Below are 22,866 nucleotides of genomic sequence, written 5' to 3' on the forward strand. Positions count from 1 at the left end.
GAGAGACCACAATTTTTTCTTTCCAGTTCTGGTTCTCTTCAGTTTTTAGCTAGTAGGAATAATCCTGCTGTAAGCATTTACATGTACATCTTTCTGTGGATACATAATTCCATTTCTCTTGAGGGAATACCCTGCGATGAAACTGCTGGGTCATATGGCAAAAGCATATTTATCTTTTTTTTTTCAACTGACGTATAGTTGATAGACAATGTTACATGTTCATCTTTTTAAGAACTGCAGCACTATTTTCCAGATGGCCATATCATTTTGCATTCCAACCATTAATATATCAGAGTTTCCACTGTTCCACATCTTTGTCAAAACTTGGTATTGTCAGCCTTAATTTTAGCCATTCTAGAGGATGTGTAGTGGTACCTTCTGGTTTTACTTTTCATTTCTCTACTGACTAATGGTGTGAAGTCTTTTATGTACTTTTTAGTCATGTGCACATCTTCTTCAATGAAGTGTCTGTTCAAATATTTTGCCCATTGTTTTTTTTAGTGAATTTGTTTATGTGCTTTTTATATATATAATATGGGAATTCTCTGTATAATTTGGATCTCTTTATATATTTGGTTCTGATAATGGACCAGATACATGTTTTGCTGTATTTTATTAGGTCTACAGCATTTCATTTTACTAAAAGTGTCTTCTGAAGAGCAAAATCTGTACTTCAGTAAAGTCTAATTTATTTATTTTTTTCTTTTTTGGTTCATGCTTTTTGTGTCCTATCTAAAGAATCTTCACCTAACCCAAGCCATTAAGATTTTCTCCAGGGTAGTCTTCTAGAAGTTTTACAGTTTTAACTCTTTTATTTAAGTCTATGATCTATTTCAGATTAATTTTTGCATACGGTGTGAAGGGTCAAGGCTCACTTTTTTTTTGAATATAGTTAACCTCATTGTCCCTGTACTTTTGGTTGAAAAGACTATCTGTTCCCCATTGAGTTACCTTGTCAAAAATCGTCTGAGCTGACACGTATGGATCAATGTATCATTGATCTATATGTCTATCTTTATGTAAATACCACAGTCCCTTGCTTACTGGAGTTTTAGTTTTGAGATCAGAAGGTGTAAGTCCTCCAAACTTTGTTCTTTTTCAAAACTGTTTTGGTTCTTCTACGTCCTTTGCATATCCATATAAATTTTACAGTCATCTTGTTAAATCTCTACCCCAGAAAAAGGCTGTCTGGATTCTTACAGCAATTGCGTGGTGTCTAGAGACCAATTTGTGGTGGGTCACTAAAACAACACTGAGATTTCCAATTCATGAGCATGGTGTATCTACAGACTTTTTCAGAACTTCTTTAATTTCTGTCCAGTAATGTTTTGTAGTTTTTACAGTTCAGGTCTTGCACATAATTTAAAACAAGTAATTCCATCAGTGTTTAATATTCTCATGCTATTATAAATGATGTTTGTCCTTGTATATATTTAATTTCAATTTCCAACTGCTAGTATGCAGAAATACAATTGAGTTTTACTGACCCTGTATTCTCCAACTTTGCTGAACTCATTTGTTAGTTCTAGGAGCTTTTTAATAGATTCCTTAAGATTGTCAACATAGACAATGGTGTTATCTATAAATACTTACTTCATTTCTAATCTACCTGCCTTTTATTTCCTTTTAGTGCCTTGCTGTACTGGAAAGGACCTCCAGTACAATGCTGACTGCAAGTGATGACATATTACTCTGCTTCTGATCTTAAAATAGAAATTATTCAGTCTTTCATCATTAAATATGATGCCAGCTCTAAGGGGTTTTGTTTGTTTTAATAGATGCCCTTTGTTGGGCTGAGGAAGTTCCCTTCTGTTCCTAACTTACTGTGAGTTTTTATTATGAATGGATCTCAAATTCTGTCAGATGTCTTTTTTTTTTTTTTTTTTTTTTTTATTTGACAGAGACAGACACAGCGAGAGAGGGAACACAAACAGGGTGAGTAGGAGAAGGAGAAGCAGGCTTCCTGCTGAGCGGGGAGCCTGATGCGGGGCTCGATCCCAGGACCCTGGGATCATGACCTGAGCGGAAGGCAGATGCTTAACAACAGCCACCCAGGCGCCCCTGTGAGATGTCTTTTCTGCATCTATTGAAACCACCACAAATTTTTCAATTTTTCAATTTTTAGTCTTAAATTAACATTTCATTGGTTTTTTTATATGTTAAACCACTCCTGTATTCTTGGGATGATCCTACTTGGTTATACTGTATTCTCCTTTTTATATATTGCTGAATTCAATTTATTAGTATATTTTAAGGATTTCAGCATGGGAAAACTAATAGGGAATTGGTATTTTTATGTATTTTATAATCCCCCCACCCCCCGCCGGTTCTGGTGTCAGGGTAATGCTGGCCTTATAGAATGAGCTGGCAAGTATTTATAGTTTTTGCAAGTTTTTATGTAGAATTGCTATTAATCTTATCAGCTGTATTTTTCATTTCAGATAGTATATCTTTCACCTCTAGAAGTTTGATTTGGGCCTCTTTTATATCATTCATTTCTCTCATCATATTCAAGTCCTCCTCCAGGGGCGCCTGGGTGGCCCAGTTGTTAGGCGTCTGCCTTCAGCTCAGGTCATGATCCCACGGTCCTGGGATCGAGCCCCGCATCGGGCTCCCTGCTCGGCGGGAAGCCTGCTTCTCCCTCTCTCACTCCCCCTGCTTGTGTTCCTGCTCTCGCTATCTCTGTCAAATAAATAAATAAAATCTTAAAAAAAAAAAAAAAAAGTCCTCCTCCAGCCCAGTAAAACATGCAAAGTATGTTTTTAGTAGTTACTGTAATGTCTTTGTCAGCTAGTTACCTATCATCTGTTTCATAGCTAGGTCTCTTCCCACTGACTGGGTTTTCTCTTAGTGAAGGATGTCTTTTCTTGCTTCTTTGTATGCCTGGTCATTTTTTATTGGACACCAAACATTGTGATTTTTTATATTTTTGTGTGCTGGAATTTGTTGTATTCCTTTTAATATTGTTTGATTTTATTCTAACAATGGACGCTATTAACTGGATTCAATTTGATCTTTTTGAGGGCTGCTTTTAAGCAGTGTTAGGGTAGATCCACAGTAGCCCTCAGTCTAGAACTAATCTGATGCCACTATTGAGACAATACTCTTCTGAGAACTCCACTGCTTATCTCGTGCATTACAAGGTCCTTCTAATCAACTTGATAAAAATCTGAGGTCCTATGTGAGCTCCTATGTGAGCCACTCTGGGTCCTATGTGAGCTCCAAGAACTGTTTTGTCTGGTGGTTCTTTGCCCTGCCTTGGGTAGCTTCCTCACATGCATGCACAGATCAATACTCAAGGGGGACACCCCTGCATGTCTCTGGAGCACTCTGAAAGGCTGCCTCCTCTGTTGTATTTTGCCCACAAATTCTAGTTTCCTGGGCCTCCATGAACTCCAACTCTGTATCTGGGTTCACCCGTCCTTTGCTACAACCTACAAACTCTTTTCAGGTAGCAAGCTGGGCAATCGCAGAGATTACTTCATTTATTTTCCTTCTCTCAAGGATCACGAACCCATGCCACCTGTCATCTAATGGCTGAAAACCACTGTTACATTCAGTTTGCTAATGGTGTAAGGTGGGAGGAAATATATGGCCTCTATCATTTTATCATGGCCAGAAGTGGCACTCTTAACCCTCTTCTAAAATCTCAAAACCCTATCATCCTTTAAGACCTGTATCAAGTCTAATTTGCTTTTTTTTAAGAAGATTTTATTTATTTATATGACAGAGACAGCAAGAGACAGAGAGCACAAGCAGGGGGAGCTGCAGGCAGAGGGAGAAGCAGGCTCCCCGTTGAGCAGGGAGCCCGATGCGGGGCTCGATCATGACCTAAGCTGAATGCAGACGCTTAACCGACTGAGGGGGTCCCTAGTCTAATTTGCTTCTTGTGAACTGTTTACAATAATCTAGTTTCATTTTCTTATTCCTCCTCTTAATTCACAGTCTTAATCGTCTACAACTATTCACCATTTATTTAGTAACTGATAATGCATTAGATTGAGCTAAATGAAATTGCAGTTTTTATAGGTCAATAACCATCTAGTATCAGCAATTACATGTGTTTTACTCAAGTTTGTCATTAACAAGGGTGTAAGTATGCAGAAATAGCATTACTCGTTTCTTGAAAATTTCAAATTATTCCATCATATGATGTGCACCAGATACACATACAAGTATTCTGAGACTAGCTGATTAAAGCTTTTTTTTTCTCAGCAGATTGCTTAAAATAAGAATATTGTACAGACCTATAAATATGCTTTTTATTATGTTATGTTAATCACCATACATCATTAGTTTTTGACGTAGTGTTCCATGATTCACTGTTTGCATATAACACCCAGTGCTCCATGCAGAACACGCCCTCTTCAATACCCATCACCAGGCTAACCCATCCTCCTACGCCCCTCCCCTCTAGAACCCTCAGTTTGTTTTAGAAATATGCTTCTTGATAATGATGGTGTTAATTCCATAGTTTAATGAAAAATATTAAGTTAAGAAATTTTTTTTACTATTTTTATTATTATTTTTTTAGAGAGAGAGAGCATGCACAAGTGGGGGAAAGGCAGAGGGAGAGAGAATCTTAAGCAGGCTCCATGTTCAGCACGGAGCCCCACTGGCAGGGCTCAGTCTTGCAACCCTGAGATCATGACCTGAGCTGAAATCAAGAGTCGAATGCTTAACTGACTGAGCCACCCAGGCGCTCCTCTTTTATTATTTTTAAGTCACAGATCAAGCACTATTCAATTTTAACTGTTCACTTGCATGTACATAAAAATATGCCACATGTATATGTTAATATATTCACATATACATATCTGAATATATGTATATGAAGCAATGTCATGTCATCTTTAAGAAAATTGTTTTATGATGCTATAGGCCATTTATTTCACTGCAGACATTCAGAAGTTTAGTATTCTAGGTATAAGTCAAATGCATTTGTGCTGTGATCTAATAAAAATGTTATGGGAAGGGCGCCTGGGTGGCTCAGATGGTTAAGCGTCTGCCTTCGGCTCAGGTCATGATCCCAGGGTCCTGGGATCGAGTCCCACATCGGGCTCCCGGCTCAGCGGGGAGCCTGCTTCTCCCTCTGACCCTCTCCCCTCTCATGCTGTTTCTCTCTCGCTCGCTCTCTAAAAAAATAAATAAAATCTTTAAAAAAAAAAAAATGTTATGGGAAAATAAAAGAGAAAAAAGAGTATTTTGTTGATTTGACAAAATTTCAGATAGTGAAAAATCCAGTATATAAGCTTCTTTTGGGTTATCATTTACTAGATAAGTCCTTAGTGGGGAGTTTAAGATCCTCATGTGGGCGAAAGACTCGGCCAATAACACAATGATATGAAAAGAATGAGATTCAGAAGCAAGGGGCTGGTAAGTGGTAACAATTCTTTTTAAGAACTGAATAACAGATTTCACAAAAGACTTAAAAATAAAATAACAAAATAAGGGGATCTAGACCTCCAGGCCCCAACTAGGCATTCAACAAACACTCACTGACTGCCTACTATGCGGGGGGCATCACAGTCAACATGGTCAACTGGACAACCGCCCACGTTACATTCTTGTGGGATAGAGACATAATAAGCAATGAAACAAGCAAATATGTAACACACATCCATGTGACGAGACAAATGCTCTAAGTCAAAAGAGAGAGAGAGAGAAAGAAGCAGGGTAAAGGGTAGAATGACGTAGTGAGGGGGCACAGAAAGGAATCGGCAATGGTCTCTCTGAGGAAGTGACATCTGAGCAGAGATCTGAACGAAACAGAGGAGTGATGCAAGCGTAAATCTGAGGGAAAGAAGACCTCACACGGAGAGGACAGCAACTGCAGAGGGCCAGAGGCAAGAGACTTCTGGGCCAGACTGAGAACAACTTGGTGAGGAATGGGGGAGGAGATGTATGCAAAGGCTAGGTTCAAAGGGCCTGCTGAATTTCAGTGAATGAGGCTTTTGGGTTTTGTTCTAAGTATGACGGAAAGCCTAGAGGACTCTGAGCAGGGTAAAGACATGATGTGTATTTTAAGAGTCTCCAACTGAACCTTTGTGCTAATCCAGCTGTAGATACTTCTCCAACTGTATATGGGCACGGTAGTACTAGCACGCAGAGAAAGTAGAGTCTCCATTCGAGGGTCACTTAGAAGAAATGAGTGGGGAGAAATGAAAACAAAGATTTGCTCCCCTCTGCTTCCTGAGCCCCCCATACAGACGTAACATACTCTTTCGTAGGCAGCATCAGCATATGCTACCAAACACTGAACTCTGGAAGTTAAAGTGCTTTAAGGTGGCAAACAGACAGACTAACCTTCTGTATCTGTGGCACTGTTGATAACATTAGACAGTTTGGTCTTCAAGCTCGTGTAAGTCACGGAGTTCCTCACATCACTCTCGTAACGCCCAGTGCCCAGGGACACTATGCACTCTAATGGGACGTCGGGCCAAAGACATTTACACTCATGCATTGCTAGCGCCGAAGGGTTATTCAGAAGCAAACCTCCATCCTGCAAAATACAGTGCAGAACTCTTAAAAGTGAAATTCTATTTTACAAATATGAAGACAAAAATTGTATTTTAAACAGGCTGAAATGTACTTACAAGGAGAGCTTAAGGATTGAACAAAAAATTGAACAAATTACTTGAAGACAAGAAATTCCTTTAAAGTGAATTTATTTTATATACTACAGCTTCAGAAAAGGGTAATGTGAAAGCTCACTGGCCTCATTAAGGTTTCTGTTCCTATTATGAAATCAAACTTTCATAACTTTTAACTTCTTTGATTGCTTTGCATATTTTTCTCAAACTACTAAAATGAACAAAGTTATTTTTAAAAGATAGTATCTTTGGCTAGTGGTTACTAGAGATATGATATAAAACCTAACAGAACTGTGGTTCTACCAAACAATTAAAACTAGCTCTTCACTCACAAGTCAAATATAACCAAATTAATTCAACTAATTTAACTGAAACTTTATCAACCATACAATTTTTTAAGTATTACATTCATTATAATGCAGATATGATCTAAACGAGGTAGGCAAACTTTGTATTTCTAAATAATAACTATTTTGAAGACTTCAGGAGGAAAGAAGGGTAAAACATGCAGACAGAATACTGTTAAACCGTAGCAGAATAAAAGTATATAACTAGCCTTGCACTGCTGGGATAAACCTCACTTGCTATTAGTGTAACCATTCAATTTTGAAAAGCGACAAGTGTTAGGAGGTTACTCCTTCTAAAAAGCCCAAAAGCCCGTTATCATATGCATATGGCATTCATCCGTAGTGTGCAGCTTTATGATGCCTCTGGGGTAACAGAGATACACAGGGCTATGTGGATTCCCAGAGAAACGGTTTCATCACGTGTCTTCACTGCTTGCTCTAGTCTCCATTTTCCAGTAGGTTGTTTGCTGCCATTTCCAATCTAATCTCTACCTTTCCATGATGTGCGATCTCCATCACTAACTACATCTTTTCAAAAGAATGTGGTTCATGTTTCAATGTTTATGACTTTCATGAGAAAAGGCTATTTATTCTTTCAAAAGACATTTCTTGTCAATGGGGGCCCATTTATTCATGGGTCCACCGTATTTCAGGTCCTTCACTCTTTTCTTAAAGTTCCTTTGCGGCTGAGATAAGCTTAAGTCGGGATGGTCTCTGAGATCTAGAAGACTGCAGACAGCTGGCCTGTGACTAGCCCCAGGCCCGGGACACAAGAAAGGGGGGCCCTGGTTTCATGTCATCTGCCACCTGACTGGTAGTAAGTGTCCTGAGGAGAATGGGGCTTCTCTCTTCTGTCCCTTGTCTAGACTCAGGAAGAGGGAAACTTGTAGCTGGAGCAGAATGACGACACAGTAGCACACGTGCTAGCATTAAACTTCTCTTTATTACGGGTCCACCATACTTAATTTTCCGTGTACATCTTAGTAAAACAGCTAAATGCCATCGTAATATAGTTATATCATTCCTAAACTCAAAGCAGCATGGCAGAGAATGCACACAAAAGATCAGAATCCTGAACTAAAAACACATCACAGTGCAAGTTAACACTGTGAGAAGTAAAGCTTCTCTGACACCAAGCACACAGTTTCAGTTCATTCATTAAAAGCTTAAATGTCCATCTACTCTATGCCAGGCCAAAGAGCATGTAGTGACTACAGTTTAGGGACTGCTATCCTTGTGTGTGCTGAGCTTGAAGCAGATGAACTGAGACTGCATCTGCTGGAAAGATCACTATGGAGGCTGGGATGTTTTTAGTGTTTTTAGAGGTACTAGGCCCACTTTCTTCAGAGAACCAATAGAGGTTAAATTCACATGTCATTCTAAACTCCACCATGCTTCTGTTCCATTCAATAATGCCATTCAAATCTCTGAGCTTCCTTACCACACCGACACAGTCGTCCACTCCTCCCTGACATCTTAAACCCTTCCACTGGGCTGTATGGATCTTGTTCCACAGCTACAACTTCCAAGGTAACGTCACCTTCTTCTGAATGCGCTCTTTAACAGAGATGTTGCTCTTCCCTAATGTTGTCTCCCAAGTAGCTGTTGATTCTTTCCTATCTCATATACCTTAGTGGTGAGGAGGGAATGGTGTCCTATTTGTTCTTTAGTGTTCCTTCTAGACCATTACTAGTTCCAATCCACTTAGAAAATTCATATGCTTTAAAGGTCCAACTACTGGCCCATACTACCATCACTGCTGTCATCTATCAACTTCTCATTCAACAAACTGTCCAGCACCTGGCCCATAGGCTTCCTTACTATCCCACGCAGAAAAGGGTAGAGATTCATCATACCACATGTGACTTTTCATCTTTAGAACACCCTAGACTCTCAGTTCCTCAATCCTCTTATCTTCAAAAACCATTCTTCTATCTGTTCCCCAAGGTCACACATTAGCTCTTGTTACCAAGATAGATGTAGTCTTTTGAGTTTGGTTTCTTTCACCTAGAATAATGCTTCTGAGATCCATCCATGTCACTGGACAGCCCAGTAATTCATTGCTTTTTAGGGCTGAGTAATATTTAATTACTTGGATGTATCAGTTGAAAGGAACTATTTTTAAATTTAGTTATTTTTTTATTTTTAGTTATTTTTTATTTTTAAATTTAGGTATCTTTATATATCTGTTGAAAGTCTTACATTGTCTATTTGTACTGTTTGTTTTTATTTTTACCTTTAGTTATCTTAATATATCTGTTAAAGCCTTAACATTGTCTATTTGTACTGTTTAACTTTGTAGAACCCTACTAGGATTCCTTAAATGTAGGTAGTAATAATTATTCCCTAAAGGCTTCTAATTTAAATTTAATTTTAATTCAGTCCTTTCACTTTATCTTTTGTTTTCAATTAATAGGACACTGGAACGATATCCATCATATAATAGAGGTAACATTTCATTTCTAATTCAGCAAGAATTTAAAAAAAAATTTTAAGATTTTACTTTTAAGTAATCTCTACACCCAATGTAGGGTTTGAACCCACAACCTTGAGATCAAGAGTCCTATATTCCCCCAAATGAGCCAGCCAGGGGCCCAAAACTACTTTTACCTTAAATTCTATAGTTATACTCTACATAACTTTTAACCGTCTTGGTATTTTAGATGGAACACTCCTGCACTATTTTATATAAAAGTCTACCAAGAAGGATCAGAAGAGACGAAAAGGGAAGAAAAGATAAGAAGGGGCAAATGAGGTTTAGCAAGAATTGATAATAGTAAAATCACTCCCAAATTAAAAAGTTGTCAGGTTTCCAATGGTTTTAATAGACATGTCAATAAATTCCTGTTCCTTAAACTTTACTGCTTTCCATCACGTAAGTGTGGAAGTTAAGATTTTTAAGGTGCTCACTCCAGTCTATGCAGAGGCACACCAGCCCTTAACTCCCTTCTTAGTCCACTCCTGTCCATGCCTCTTCTATCAGGAAGTCATCGGGCTAATGGTGCGACCATGGTATTTCCTTCACTTAGGTATTCATATTCATAGTTATCTATTTATTGTGTTATTTGGTTTTGCCAGGCCCACTGCTAGATACTGCAGTAAAACAGACTTAAAAAATGAACTGACTGAAAAATTTGCTATTTATCTCTCAGAGGTATACAGAGAATTGTGTTTTAATAGCAATACATCATACATGTACTTACTAGCCTAAAATTTAGATACTTTTGATTGCTTTTAATGTACATTTAATCATTTCAAATCATACAGAGTACCTACCAGAAAATAACCATTGCACAATGGGAACTTCTCCTAGTCATCTCACTCAGTTATTATTTTTTTAGAGTTTTAAAAAAAATTGTTTATTATGGTAAAATGTACAAAACATAAAATTGGTCCTTTTAAGCGTTTTTAAGGTTACAATTCAGTGGCATTAATTACATTCAGAACGTTTTACAACCATCACCACTATTTCTAAAATGTTTTTATCACCCCAAAGAGAAACTCTAAAACCATTAAGCAATTCTTCCCCATTTTCCCCTCCCAATCCCATTTCTGTCCTACCCAACTATTCATTCTTTAGATCTCAACTGGAGTGGAAATGTCTTTGTAAAGCCAATCGTGACAGAATAAGCCACATCTTCTGTATTTCTTAACGCTATGCATATTTTCATTATTGAATTTGGTTTTTTTTCAAGACTTTATTTAAATTCAAGTTAGTTCACATATAGTATAGTGTTGGTTTCAGGGGTACAATTTAGTGATTCATCAGTTGCATATAACACCCAGTGCTCATCACAACAAGTGCCCTCCTTAATACCCATCACCCAGTTAGCCCATTCCCCGCCCACCTCCCCTTCATCAGCCTTCAGTTTGTTCTATAGTTAAGAATCTTATCGTTTGCCTCCCTCTCTGTCTTTATTTTTCCTTCCCTTCCCCTAAGTTCATCTGTTTTGTTTCTTAAATTCCACATGAGTGAAATCATATGGTATTTGTCTTTCTCTGACTTATTTCACTTAGCATAATACTCTCTAGTCTATCTGTATGGTTGCAAATGGCAAGATGTCATTCTTTTTGATGGCGGAGTAATATTCCATCGTGTATGTGTGCCCACATCTTCTTTATCCATTCATCTGTCGATGGCCATCTGAGCTCTGGCCATAGTTTGGCTATTGTGGACATTGCTGCACAAACATTGGGGTGCATGTGCCCCTTCGGATCACTGTGTTTGTATCCTTTGGATAAATACCCAGGAGTACAATTGCTGAGCCACAGAGTAGTTTTATTTTTAACTTCTTGAGGAGCCTCCATATTATTGAATTTATCATCTTATTATATAACTGTGCTTATTTATATTCTTCTAGTTTGAGCTGTTTGAGGCTATGGCCCAGGAAACACAAACAATAAGCTGGCACTTATTAAAACCCTTATGTCCCTCATGGTTAACACAGTGCCCGGCACTGAGCTAGCAGTCACTACATTTTTGACCAGTTATGCTGAAAATTAATAGTTCTGGCCTGGCAAAAGCATCATCTGCCAGATGCTAGACAGGTTCTTTCTGCTGAAAACACTATTTACCTGGAACATTTATATGAAATATCATAATTCCTCTTAGGTTAATGTATTCTGAGTTCTGGACATAACCTTTCAAAATGTAAATAAGGCCTAAGAGAAATAATATATGGGAATCTGTCATCAAAACCTTTACTGCAAATTAATTTACCAGGTTCTTTCTCCAAAGGCAGAGAATGAATGATTTAATTTTGGAGGTGGAGATGGAAAAAGATCAGAGAGAAGGGATATGCATATGTCCAAACTCATCAAACTGTATACATCAAATATGCCCAGTTTTTTGTATATCAATTATATGTCAATAAAACTGTTAAAAAGAGAGAGAAAGAAGGGTTAATTTTGTGTAAAACATTCCATTTCAAGATAAATATGATGCTACTTGGGCAGGGGGAGAGAAGTAATACTTGGAAAGCTACTCAAAAATAATTCTTCTCACTTTATAATTTTCTAGGACATGTAATAAACCTGGTAAATACCATAATAATATTCTTCTCTTTATAGGCAAAGGCAAACGAAATCTACAAATCTACCTACCCACACCTCTTAATTGTGGCATTACTTTCAATAACTGCTCAGAGTATTAGTCTAAATTTATACTCTACATGGTTCCAAAAGGATATGAAGTAACTTACATTAGAACATGTATCAGACATGACAGTTAAAAGAGATTTTTAAAATGAATCTGTAAATAACTCAATCTAATTATTCAAAGAGCTTAGAATAAGAGGATTGTAATAAGTAAGTACCATATTTTAGTTTTAAACTTCTTAACAATTTCTGAAGAGTTGGAAAGGAACTTCACTTGAATGTTTTTTTGTTTAAGCAATCAAGATCATTCACATGTTAGAATATCCTAAACAATTTTTCACAGCGCCTTGTGAGTAGAAGAATATCCCATTTCTTCCTCAAGTTTGGAAGAGAACATGCAGTAAGAAAATTTTTTTTTTTTTTAAAGATTTTATTTATTTATTTGACAGAGAGAGAGACAGCAAGAAAGGGAACACAAGCAGGGGGAGTGGGAGAGGGAGAAGCAGGCTTCCTGCTGAGCAGGGAGCCCAATGCGGGGCTTGATCCAAAAACCCTGGGATCATGACCTGAGCCGAAGGCAGACGCTTAACAACTGAACCACCCAGGCGCCCCAAGAAAAATATTCTTAAAAACAGGGTTTGCTTAGAATCCAGATTTCATGTGAATATTAATTAGATGTACAAATCTTCCTGGAGTTAAGTCAGTGATTTACATAAAAGTATATTCTCTGTACATGTGGTTATATACTTTACATAAACTTTATATAATAAATTATTTTATTCTGTAGCTCAAACCTAACTCAAAGATTATGGTCATCAATATAAAAATGGCTAAGCATGAAAAGAAATATCACTAGTCTAAATGAAATGGAAAAAAAACCACTGAATTACTCTGGTTTGTTATTATGTACTGAATTAAACTTTAGCACTATTTCCACTTAAAGAATAAAAAGCAAATGAGACAACTTCTTTTGAAGTCTGGGAGCATATGATCTGAAATGCAGTAACTTACATTTGAGACTTTCATTAATATTTGGCATAACTGCAATTTTGTAGCATGACAACCACCTTAAAATATGTTATAAATCTTAACTACTATTTTGAACACACTGTCTAAATTATTTCTCCATTTACAACCTGGTAAGAATAAGAATAAGCAGAAATTGTTAAAAACAGCAGGGTACATTTTAAAATAAAAATTTTAATTTGACCAGTAAGTCTTGAAATCAATGTCAGAAAAACTCTACAGCTAGCACTTTCTGCCTTGGGTAGGTGGAAGAAAGAGAAAGGCGAGAAGGGGAAGTGCCTTACATAATTCAACAATGGTTGATTTGACAAAGTAAGAAATGGTCTGAATTGACTCCAAAGACAAAAGGAAACCTAGGTTAATCTCGTAACTACAAAGATTATGACATTACTTCTAGAAATACAGAAAAAAATGGGATAGCGGGGCATAATATTTAAAAATATGTCTAACATACAATAAAAATATAGGAGAAAATAAAACTGATAAAAGTGTTTTAGTTATTATAATACTGACACATGTAAATTAAAAGTATATAGTTGATATGTAGTTCATATACAAGATCTATGTATGAGCTTTTGAATGACATCTGAAAATCCTGGTCAAAATAGTTTTCTCAACATATACTTAAATACCAAAGAAATAGAACACAAATACTTCACTGACTAGAGAGGACAGTTAAGGTTATTAGCTCTATTGAATGAGATTGATTTTGGGTGGGATATTATTACAAAAACTAAGCATCTATAAAACATATCTTGGAAGTATGAGCTCAAAAGCTTTAGTGACATTTTTTATCATTTACTATAAGTTATGAGTTAACATTTCATAATGGGAAAAACTTGACAGAGGAAACATTTATGATAAATAGGTCTCCATTAACAGAAAAGGAATAAATTGCCAGAAATAATATTCAACTTTATACATCATTTAGCCATAAACTTAGAAGCAGTGTAATTATAGGTAGCATCCCAATCCTGTCACTTGACAGCCGTGATCCTACTCTAGGTACTTAACCTCTCTCAAGACTTCAATATCTCATTTGTAAAAGTGGGACTAACTCTATCCACTTCATAAGCAGTGATGATTAAATGAGACAACGCATGCAAAGAACTATATTAAGTGTCCGGCACACAGCTAACTTAATGTTTACTGCTATCATTTTATTATATTATCTCCTTCAAAATATGTCACCCCACTGTCAAACAGATTGAGTTCTGTGTTTTCAGGGACTGTGTTTTATTTTTAATTTTTATTACATTTTGAAAGCCAATCCTACATACCACATTTTTCCATCAATAAAATCGTAATTAGCTATGAATCACATTATATAAAATAACAAAGACAAGCTTTCCTAAAATGTGCTCTCAAGTCATAAGGCTTGTTGATTTAAGAAAAACAAACAATAAATAAAAACATTTTGCCACATGTAAACATGAAGAAATCATGGTTGATCCCTCTGCGACATTTAATGAGTGCTGATCTTTAATCACATAAACTTTTAAAAGGTAGGCCACAGTCAACTCACCTGGTGAAGATCATCCCCCAATGCGTACTCGGCAAAGTAGCCGGGAGCAGCCGACGAGGCTCTAATGGCCTGCCACATTTTATACTGACAGCCTCCCAAGTAGTGTGAGTTGATTCCAGGAAAATGACCATAGTTTCTGAACACAAAAGCTTTTGGCGTTATCCCTCTGTTTACTATGGTACTTACTGCAGCTACCTAGTAAAGTAAAAAGTGAACAATACCCACTGTAAACAGCAGTACCTGGGATCTGTAGAAAATTGAGTATTATTTAGTAGTGTGAATGAACCACCTACAACTTTACCCATAAAGATAAATGTATAATATAAATATGATCTTAAGCAAAGGGAACCAGATTTAACCAGGTATTTCTTTATGGGACAGTAGATACAAGGACTGAGATAATTTTGAGAAATGTATTGTAAGACAACAGCACTAAAAGATATTATTGGACTACATGATTTGATTAGCCATTTAAAAAGACATTAGGAAGGCATAAATTTGCAAATCTTTATATAATAATCAACGTAGCAGTAGTAGCAATGAATACAAACTACTCAAAGAAGAAGAAATGCACTATTTTCATAATATCATTTACAAATTAGTCTTTGCTTCTGTTCTCTTTGAAAGCATTACGCCTTTAGTAACTGAAACTAACAATATACACTATTTAGGCTTTCTTATCATACTTAATAATTGGTAGCTAGGTAATTTTTTATTAAATAACTAATACTGACCACCTTGGGTCTCAGATTTTATCAATGTAAGTTGAATTAATGTAAAATGTGTTGTACTGGTTAATGACCTCTAATATAAACTTAAGAAGCTGAAAGGTATGGAGGAGGCCAAAGTTATTAGGGTTTCATGCCAAGCCCTGCCAGGGGCTTGTCTGCTTTGCTATTTTATAAACCAAAGGAGATATCCCCAGATCCTGTGAGCGATCCGAATGTCTCCAGGCCACCGTGGGTAAGAGTTGGTCATACACCAAGATCCAGGGGGTCTTTCTATTAATTGTGGACTAGAGACAGGCTGAATTAAGAATCGTGTGGGAAACATGATAAACCCATTTATCATGAGTGAATTACTTTTTGAGGTGGCTAAAGTTCCCTTACACCTATTCTAGTCTTTTATTTAAAGTTGGCAACTCCCATGACTGAAAAACAAACAGTTCTGAAGATGCAGGGAAACAAACAAGGGGCATAGAGTGCACCCTGGGATCTCCTCCAAAAGAGCTGCATGCATCTCATTAACATGGCCTCCAAGGCCCTGTGGTCTGATTCACCTGCCACTTCAGTCCCATTCTGCATGCCGCCCTTGAATCCTTAGGCTCTGGTCTCCTGGGGCTCTCAGTTCCTGTGCCTCTCCGTGCCTCCTCCCGCACAGGTCCTTCCCTTTGCCAGCACTGCTCCTACTCATCAGCCTGCACACTGAGATCTCAAACCTCCTTTCCTTAGAATAGCCTTCCCTCCTGTCCCTGTAAATATATGCTTTCAGAGGTCTGTTTTTGTACTCGACAGCATTTATTTCAGGGAAACTACCTCTCGTTTGTATGATTACCTGATGAATGCCTACTTTGCCCTACTGGACTATAAACCATGTCTGCATTTACTAAGGTCTCCAGAGTGCCTGGCACAGTGTTGACACATTGGGCTCAGAATTAATATCTAAAGAATGAATGATTTTTGAACAAGCAAGAGTGAAAGAGAAATAAAGGGAGCTGAATTTGATTTTTCACGGTTACAGCTTGTTATCCAAGAACAAATACAAGCTACAAGGGATTCTAAAGTCCATAAATGCTATTCCTTAATCAAATAACAAGTATTATTAAAGAACACAGAACTCAAGCAATACTCAGATTATTAGGTTTCAGACAAAATAAATAAAAAGAGGCCACATGAGACATATCTTTGTGGCTTTACCATTTTTAAAATTGGGATTCCATTTGTATGTTAATCTAACATATATCTACGGGCACATAAAATTTCTTTTAAAAAGTCTGGGCAAGGAAATGCTACAATTTTTCTTAAATCACTGGATTTGATTAACCTTATGATAAAATAATTCTTCCTTATTTTCAGTCGTAGTCTTTCATGTTCTTAAACTTTTTGTTACACTTTTACTGGCTATAGGAAGAGGTCTAATGCTCACATCTTAGATCTTCAGAAAATGGCCCAAGCAAGATGTAAGGAATCAATATAATCTATTAAGAGGTTCCTAAGAAATGTTTCTCTTCAAACTGAGGGTTGCTGGAGTGGGGGGTGGGGTGGGAGGGATGGGGTGACTGGGTGATAGACACTGGGGAGGGTATGTGCTCTGGTAAGCGCTGTGAATTGTGCAAGACTGTTGAATCTCAGATCTCTACCTCTGAAACAAATAATGCGATATATGTTAAGAAAAAAAAAGAAGAAGAAGAAGGTAGCAGGAGGGGAAGAATGAAGCAGGGGAAATCGGAGGGTAGACGAACCATGAGAGACGACGGACTCTGAAAAACAAACTGAGGGTTCTAGAGGGGAGGGGGGTGGGAGGATGGGTTAGCCTGGTGATGGGTATTGAGGAGGGCACATTCTGCATGGAGCACTGGGTGTTATGCACAAACAATGTATCATGGAACACTACATCTAAAACTAATGATGTAATGTATGGGGATTAACATAAGAATAAAAAAAAATTCTCAAAAAAAAAAAAAAAGGAATGTTTCTCTTTGTAATGGGCCTTTAGAACAAGTGTTTTCGCCTAACCTTCAATTCCAAGTTGGTATTATATTTAAGACTCCAAACTTACCTTAGGACATGTAGGGTTTCTTGCTGTTTCAATCATTAGTGAGGATCCCATTCTATCCCTTTATTAGAGGAGGAAAATTAAATTATATCAAAATGATCGTATCTCCTAACATCAGGGAACATAAATATGCAAACACTGTTTGCTCAGGACTTTGTTCAAAGTACTATAAGCGACAAAAAAGAAATATAAAAATCTCTTCCAGGCACCTGATAGTACAATTAATGCACATATAACAATATATAGTTGAGGTGGAGCTTGAGAAGGACACCAAAAAATGACAAGGGAACACATTCAACCCCAACTAAGGGGTAAAGAAAGGCACTGAGGCAGAATAACCCAGCTGTTTTCAGGGTCCTCCTGAGGGATAAAGGAGCTGTGTTGAAATAAAACTGCAGAAGTATGAAGACTAGTAACAGAGTAATCTAAAAACCAGATCAGGACATTTAGACTTTAAACTTGGTCTAGCAATACAGAGCCGATGTCACTCCTACAAAATGCTTTTTAAATCATCCGAGTTGGGCTCTGAATTACTGCAACATTACAGATCTTGTCCTTGGGCAGCGATTTCCACAATTCCATTTTATAAAGGAGTTTTATTTCACAGCAGATTTTTTCCTGACTTAAAAATGTGTATATTTTCCCCTGTATTGGGTATAAAGACTATGTTTTTTGCCAACTTGCCTCAATAAGAAAAAAACATGTTTCTAATGACATTTTTTCAAACAATATTCATGATTCTCAAATAGAGTATTAGTGAATTTCACATACAGGTAATATGTACAAATTAGGTGGTGATCTACCCTTTATAATCTTTCATAAATATCAATGTAAAATACTTTCTAAAGTGGACAAGATCTTTGTCTTTCCAACCTGTGATCTGTGTTTCTTTTAGGATCTTTATCTTTTCACAGACATCTTGCTGTAAAATCGGGACAGAGACCCTGGCAGCATGTTGCCTTTACACTTCAAGCAAAGTTCACATTTTTTTTAAGCCTTGATTTTATAAACAGAGGTAAAATGCTTTAGTGCAGTATGTTATGAATATAAATTTGAAGAGAAAGTCAGGAACATTAATTGCTTATTTCAGAGAAACTGAAAATACCAAAAAAAAAAAAAAAAAAAAAGCCCTCAAAACTGCTAGATTCCACTGATAAACACAGTGTCCCTAAAATAACACAAAATCATTATCACAGTTAAAAAAAAAAAAAGGCACAAATATGCTCTCAATAAATAAGAGGGGGAAAAAAGACAAAAAAAGGCCAGAGAGTAGATGTGGTGGATAACAATAATGACCCTCCAATGAATCACACTTCTTGCTATCCATACCCTTGTGAAGAGTCCCTTCCTACAGGCCCTATGTTTGAGTGGCTGTGGCCAATGGGACCTCAGCAAACATGCCATTAAAGAGGCCTAATAACTATTCATGCAATGGGGCTTGCCCTCTGGAAACTCAGACCAGTCTAACAAGATGAAGTCCAGAATGAGAGTGACCATGTGGAGAGAGAGACCGGTGTCCCAGCCACCTCAGCTGTGGTGTGTGAGTGAGTTTAAACAAGAACAGAAGAAACACTACACCACAGAATCAGGTTGTTTTAAACCAGTAAGTTCTGGAGGTATGTTGTACAGCAAAAGTAGGGGAAAAAAAAATATAACTTGTAGGGAAAAAGTAGGGGATTAGTGAGGATCCCATTCTATCCCTTTATTGAAGGAGGAAAATTAAATTATATCAAATGATTGTAAAAAAACACGTGTCCATTTATAACCTGGTCTCAATTTTTAAAAAGGCAATTGTAACTTCTACATGCAAATCTCACAAATGAGCTAAAAAAAAAAAATAGTGACTGGAATTATGCACCAAAATATTAACAGTGGTTATCTCTAATTACTGGGATCAATATTTTAATATTCTTTTTAATTTTTTTCATTTTTCAAATAATACGCACATATTATTTATAGAATCAAACATTTAAAAAAAAATAACTTACTTAAGAATATTTTCCCATGTTTGACTGTCATAAAATGCATGGCTCCAACTCATTTTGACTGTTCCAACAATGACATTTTGTGAAAACACATCAGATCCTAATTTTCGGTAAAGTTCCTCACATTCATCCAAGGGCATATGAAACAATCCCAACATGAATGCTAATATAGCACCTGAAAGAAAGAATGCTTAGTTTTTATCAGTGTTGACATTACAGTACTTCTTCCTGAGTCACAGAGCTGGTTAGAATTCTAGCTCTGAGGGGCGCCTGGGTGGCTCAGTCATTAAGCGCCTGCCTTCGGCTCATGTCATGGTTCCGGGATCCTGGGATCGAGCCCCACATCGGGCTCTCTGCTCAGCAGGAAGCCTGCTTCTCCCTCTTCCACTCCCCCTGCTTGTGTTCCCTCTCTCACTGTGTCTCTCTCTGTCAAATAAATAAATAAAAATTAAAAAAAAAAAAAATTCTAGCTCTGATACTTTCTGTGCCATCTGGGACCAACTATTTAACCACTCACAGCCCCAATTTTTTCATCTATTAATAACTAAAACTGGGGCACCTGGGTGGCTCAGTCAGTTAAGCATCTGCCTTCAGCTCAGGTCATGATCCCAGGGTCCTGGGACTGAGACCCTCATCAGGCTCTCTACTCAGCGGGAGTCTGCTTCTCCCTCTGCCGCTCCCCCTGCTTGTGCTCTCTCCCTCTCTCTCTCAAATAAATAAATAAAATCTTAAAAAAAAAGGTAACTAAAAAAAAAAAAAAGGTAACTAAAATTTATAATGTTCTTATAGTAACAGGGGTAACACATGTAAAGGGCTTTACCCGGCCTCAATAAGGACTAAATAAATGTTAACCAGTGATATGAAGATTAATTTTAAAAATATAGGATTGCTGTACATCAAATAATACATAATTAAGATATCATGGTCAATGACGTTCTTTCTAACCTTAATAAATTCCTTCGTTTTAGTCACAGAATACAGTATATTTGACAACTTACCAACTCATTAAAATAATTACTCCTTTGAGTTGGTCCGGGGAACTAAACTAAGTACAGAAATTAGGTCTCTGGGATATCATTTTAAATAGCTGAGTTCATGTCCTGGCTGCACTTGGTAGGACACACTGCCACCTAGTGTACCTAACTGGCCTAACCCTGAACTAAGGAGGAACGTATGGGAGAACGCTTCCGGGATGGGGACAAAGACAAACACAACATCACTGTGAGATTGCGAACAAGGAAAAAACAGGAACTCATTATCGTAACGTATTTCAAATATTGTATGTATTTTGTCATACTTGGTCTTATTCTTTTTAGTAAAAGATAAAATAGCTTGTTTTAAAATAAATTGACTGGCATAACTATATAATAGAAATTACTTTTTTCAATTTGCAGAAAATCCCTAATTAACACAAGAAATAACTTGCCAAAAACTAAGTGCCTTTTAAGTAGAGCTATTATAAAGATGAGCAGATATTTTAAAACTAAATTTTATTAAACTGGCAAGGATATTATTACCCTTAAACTAAATCTATTAACTTTATAAAAACTCTAAGTGCAAACAAAATTTCTACATTAGAATATACAAAATGAAAAAATGAAAGGAAATTATAAGCACTATATTAGAAGTTAAGGTTAACATAAGCCGGAAGACAATGGAAAAGATATATTGTGATAAACACAGAAATGTGCGTATTACATAAACTGATACTCTACTCCATGGATGAATCTCTGATTTAAAATTCTCTTTTGTGCCAAAGCAGGACGTTAGCTTGTTTAAATGTGTGAATTGCTAAGAACCACCACAAAATTTAATAGAAATGGTCTGGGTAAAAGCTTCAAAAAAAGTGCTAAAAAAACATTAGCCATAGGAAAGGTCTCTTTTAAGAAACATTTCCACAGTTAAATCAAATTGGGAAATAAATATTATTTTCCTATCCTGAGAGTCACGATGCATTGTTAACATACTAAAATATCTCAGAAGTCCTTCTGTAAAGAAACCTGCATAACTTCCTTTAACCCAACAACTTCCTGTAACCTAACATCTTGAGGAATTAGTGTTCCATGGAACATTATAAGAAGCACTAATTCCTTATGCTTTTGAATCATTCCTTTAACTGCACTCAGTAAGTTTTCACAACTGAACATCAATTAACATGCCCTTTGGGCATATTTGTCATACTTGACAGAGATAAGGTAGAGAAATCATTTGATTTTATTGCTAGTGGTCTTTAGAACTATTTTAATTTAAAAGAATGAGAAAAAGAAATAGAAAAGAAAGCTTATGAACATGAAGTGGGAAATTATCAGGTCACACAGTAAAATATACAGCAAGGATTCACAATCCTGATAGTCCCTGAGTGTTACCTAGGGGATAAGCAACAGCTATGGGTATCCTGAGGGGCTTAATGCATACATGGGGTGGGCCTGGATGGATGGATGGGTGACAGAGCTGAAGTAAGGAAATAGAAAAACAGAAAACAGAACAAAAATGTATCAGATGGTGATTCAAGGAAAACTAAAAAATTATTCAGTAACAATCGTATTCTAAACTGCCAATTTCTTCTATACAAACATGACACTACAATTTTAAATGTATCTAGCTGTATTAAGAAGTAGGCTTTTAAACACATAGATTCTCACATTTATCAATTTAAATTCTGGCTTTAAACAATCAGATAAGAAACTGCTAAACGTCCAATTCTTGATAGAGCTCAGGTCCTGATCTCAGGGTCAAGAGGTAAAGCCCTGCCTCAGGCTCCGTGCTGAGCATGGAGACCACTTAAGATTCTCTCTCTGCCCCTCATCCCTACTTGCACAGGCACACGCTCTCGCACTCTCTTTCTCTCAAAAAAAACAAAAAAAACAAAACACCATCTCCAAATGGTAACTTATTCCCAATAAACATTTTATGAAGTTCATTAAGCCAATCAAAGGATTATTAATCATCAAAATATAAAATATTCATCACTTCAGAGAATGACCATGATTTTAAATGCATACTGTGGGGACACAGGGCTTCCATATAACAATAATTACCTGTGCTCACACCACAGATGTAATCAAAGAGCTGATGAACTGGCTTCTGAGTAAGTTCAACCAATTTTCGCAGTGTCTGAAGAGCAACCACACCCCTACAGAGAAAAGGAACAATGAAAATTCCTGTTTCAAGGAAATTAAATCTTGAATAAAACAAGCCTACAAGTTGCTTTTCTAGCTTATATGCTAACATGAAAACTGATAATATAAATTAACGTCAGTAAAAACTGCCTGTAGTAAGATCACTTCCAAAATTCCAATATCTAAATAATGGTAGAAAACCTGTTATAGCAGCATGTTTTACATTTATTTTTTTTTTAAAGATTTTATTTATTTATTTGACAGAGAGAGAGAGACAGCGAGAGAGGGAACACAAGCAGGAGGAGTGGGGCAGGGAGAAGCAGGCTTCCCGCCGAGCAGAGACCCGATGCGGGGCTCGATCCCAGGACCCTGGGACCATGACCTGAGCCGACGGCAGAT

General features: G+C 36.9%; 1 protein-coding gene across 3 annotated transcripts in view; it reads right to left on the reverse strand.

The window, feature by feature from the left end:
* PNPLA8 (patatin like phospholipase domain containing 8) overlaps positions 1-22,866 on the reverse strand; it is a 42,459-nt gene that overhangs the window by 1,704 nt on the left and 17,889 nt on the right. For 2 of the 3 annotated variants that reach the window (XM_045864914.3, XM_045864913.3), the window contains exons 5-9: positions 22,387-22,481; positions 19,352-19,523; positions 17,367-17,424; positions 14,589-14,783; positions 6,307-6,502 (exon numbers count right to left, since the gene is read on the reverse strand). In XM_045864914.3, the coding sequence (XP_045720870.1) occupies positions 6,307-6,502; positions 14,589-14,783; positions 17,367-17,424; positions 19,352-19,523; positions 22,387-22,481 (716 nt within the window). Of the gene's footprint in view, positions 1-6,306; positions 6,503-14,588; positions 14,784-17,366; positions 17,425-17,904; positions 19,064-19,351; positions 19,524-22,386; positions 22,482-22,866 lie in introns of those variants that run through there. The other variant, XM_045864915.3, reaches the window with a different exon arrangement.

Source organism: Mirounga angustirostris, unplaced genomic scaffold (assembly GCF_029215605.1).
Source record: "Mirounga angustirostris isolate CCGP_5_RB_7025 unplaced genomic scaffold, mMirAng1.0.hap1 SCAF_12, whole genome shotgun sequence".
NCBI classification, from domain to species: domain Eukaryota; kingdom Metazoa; phylum Chordata; class Mammalia; order Carnivora; family Phocidae; genus Mirounga; species Mirounga angustirostris.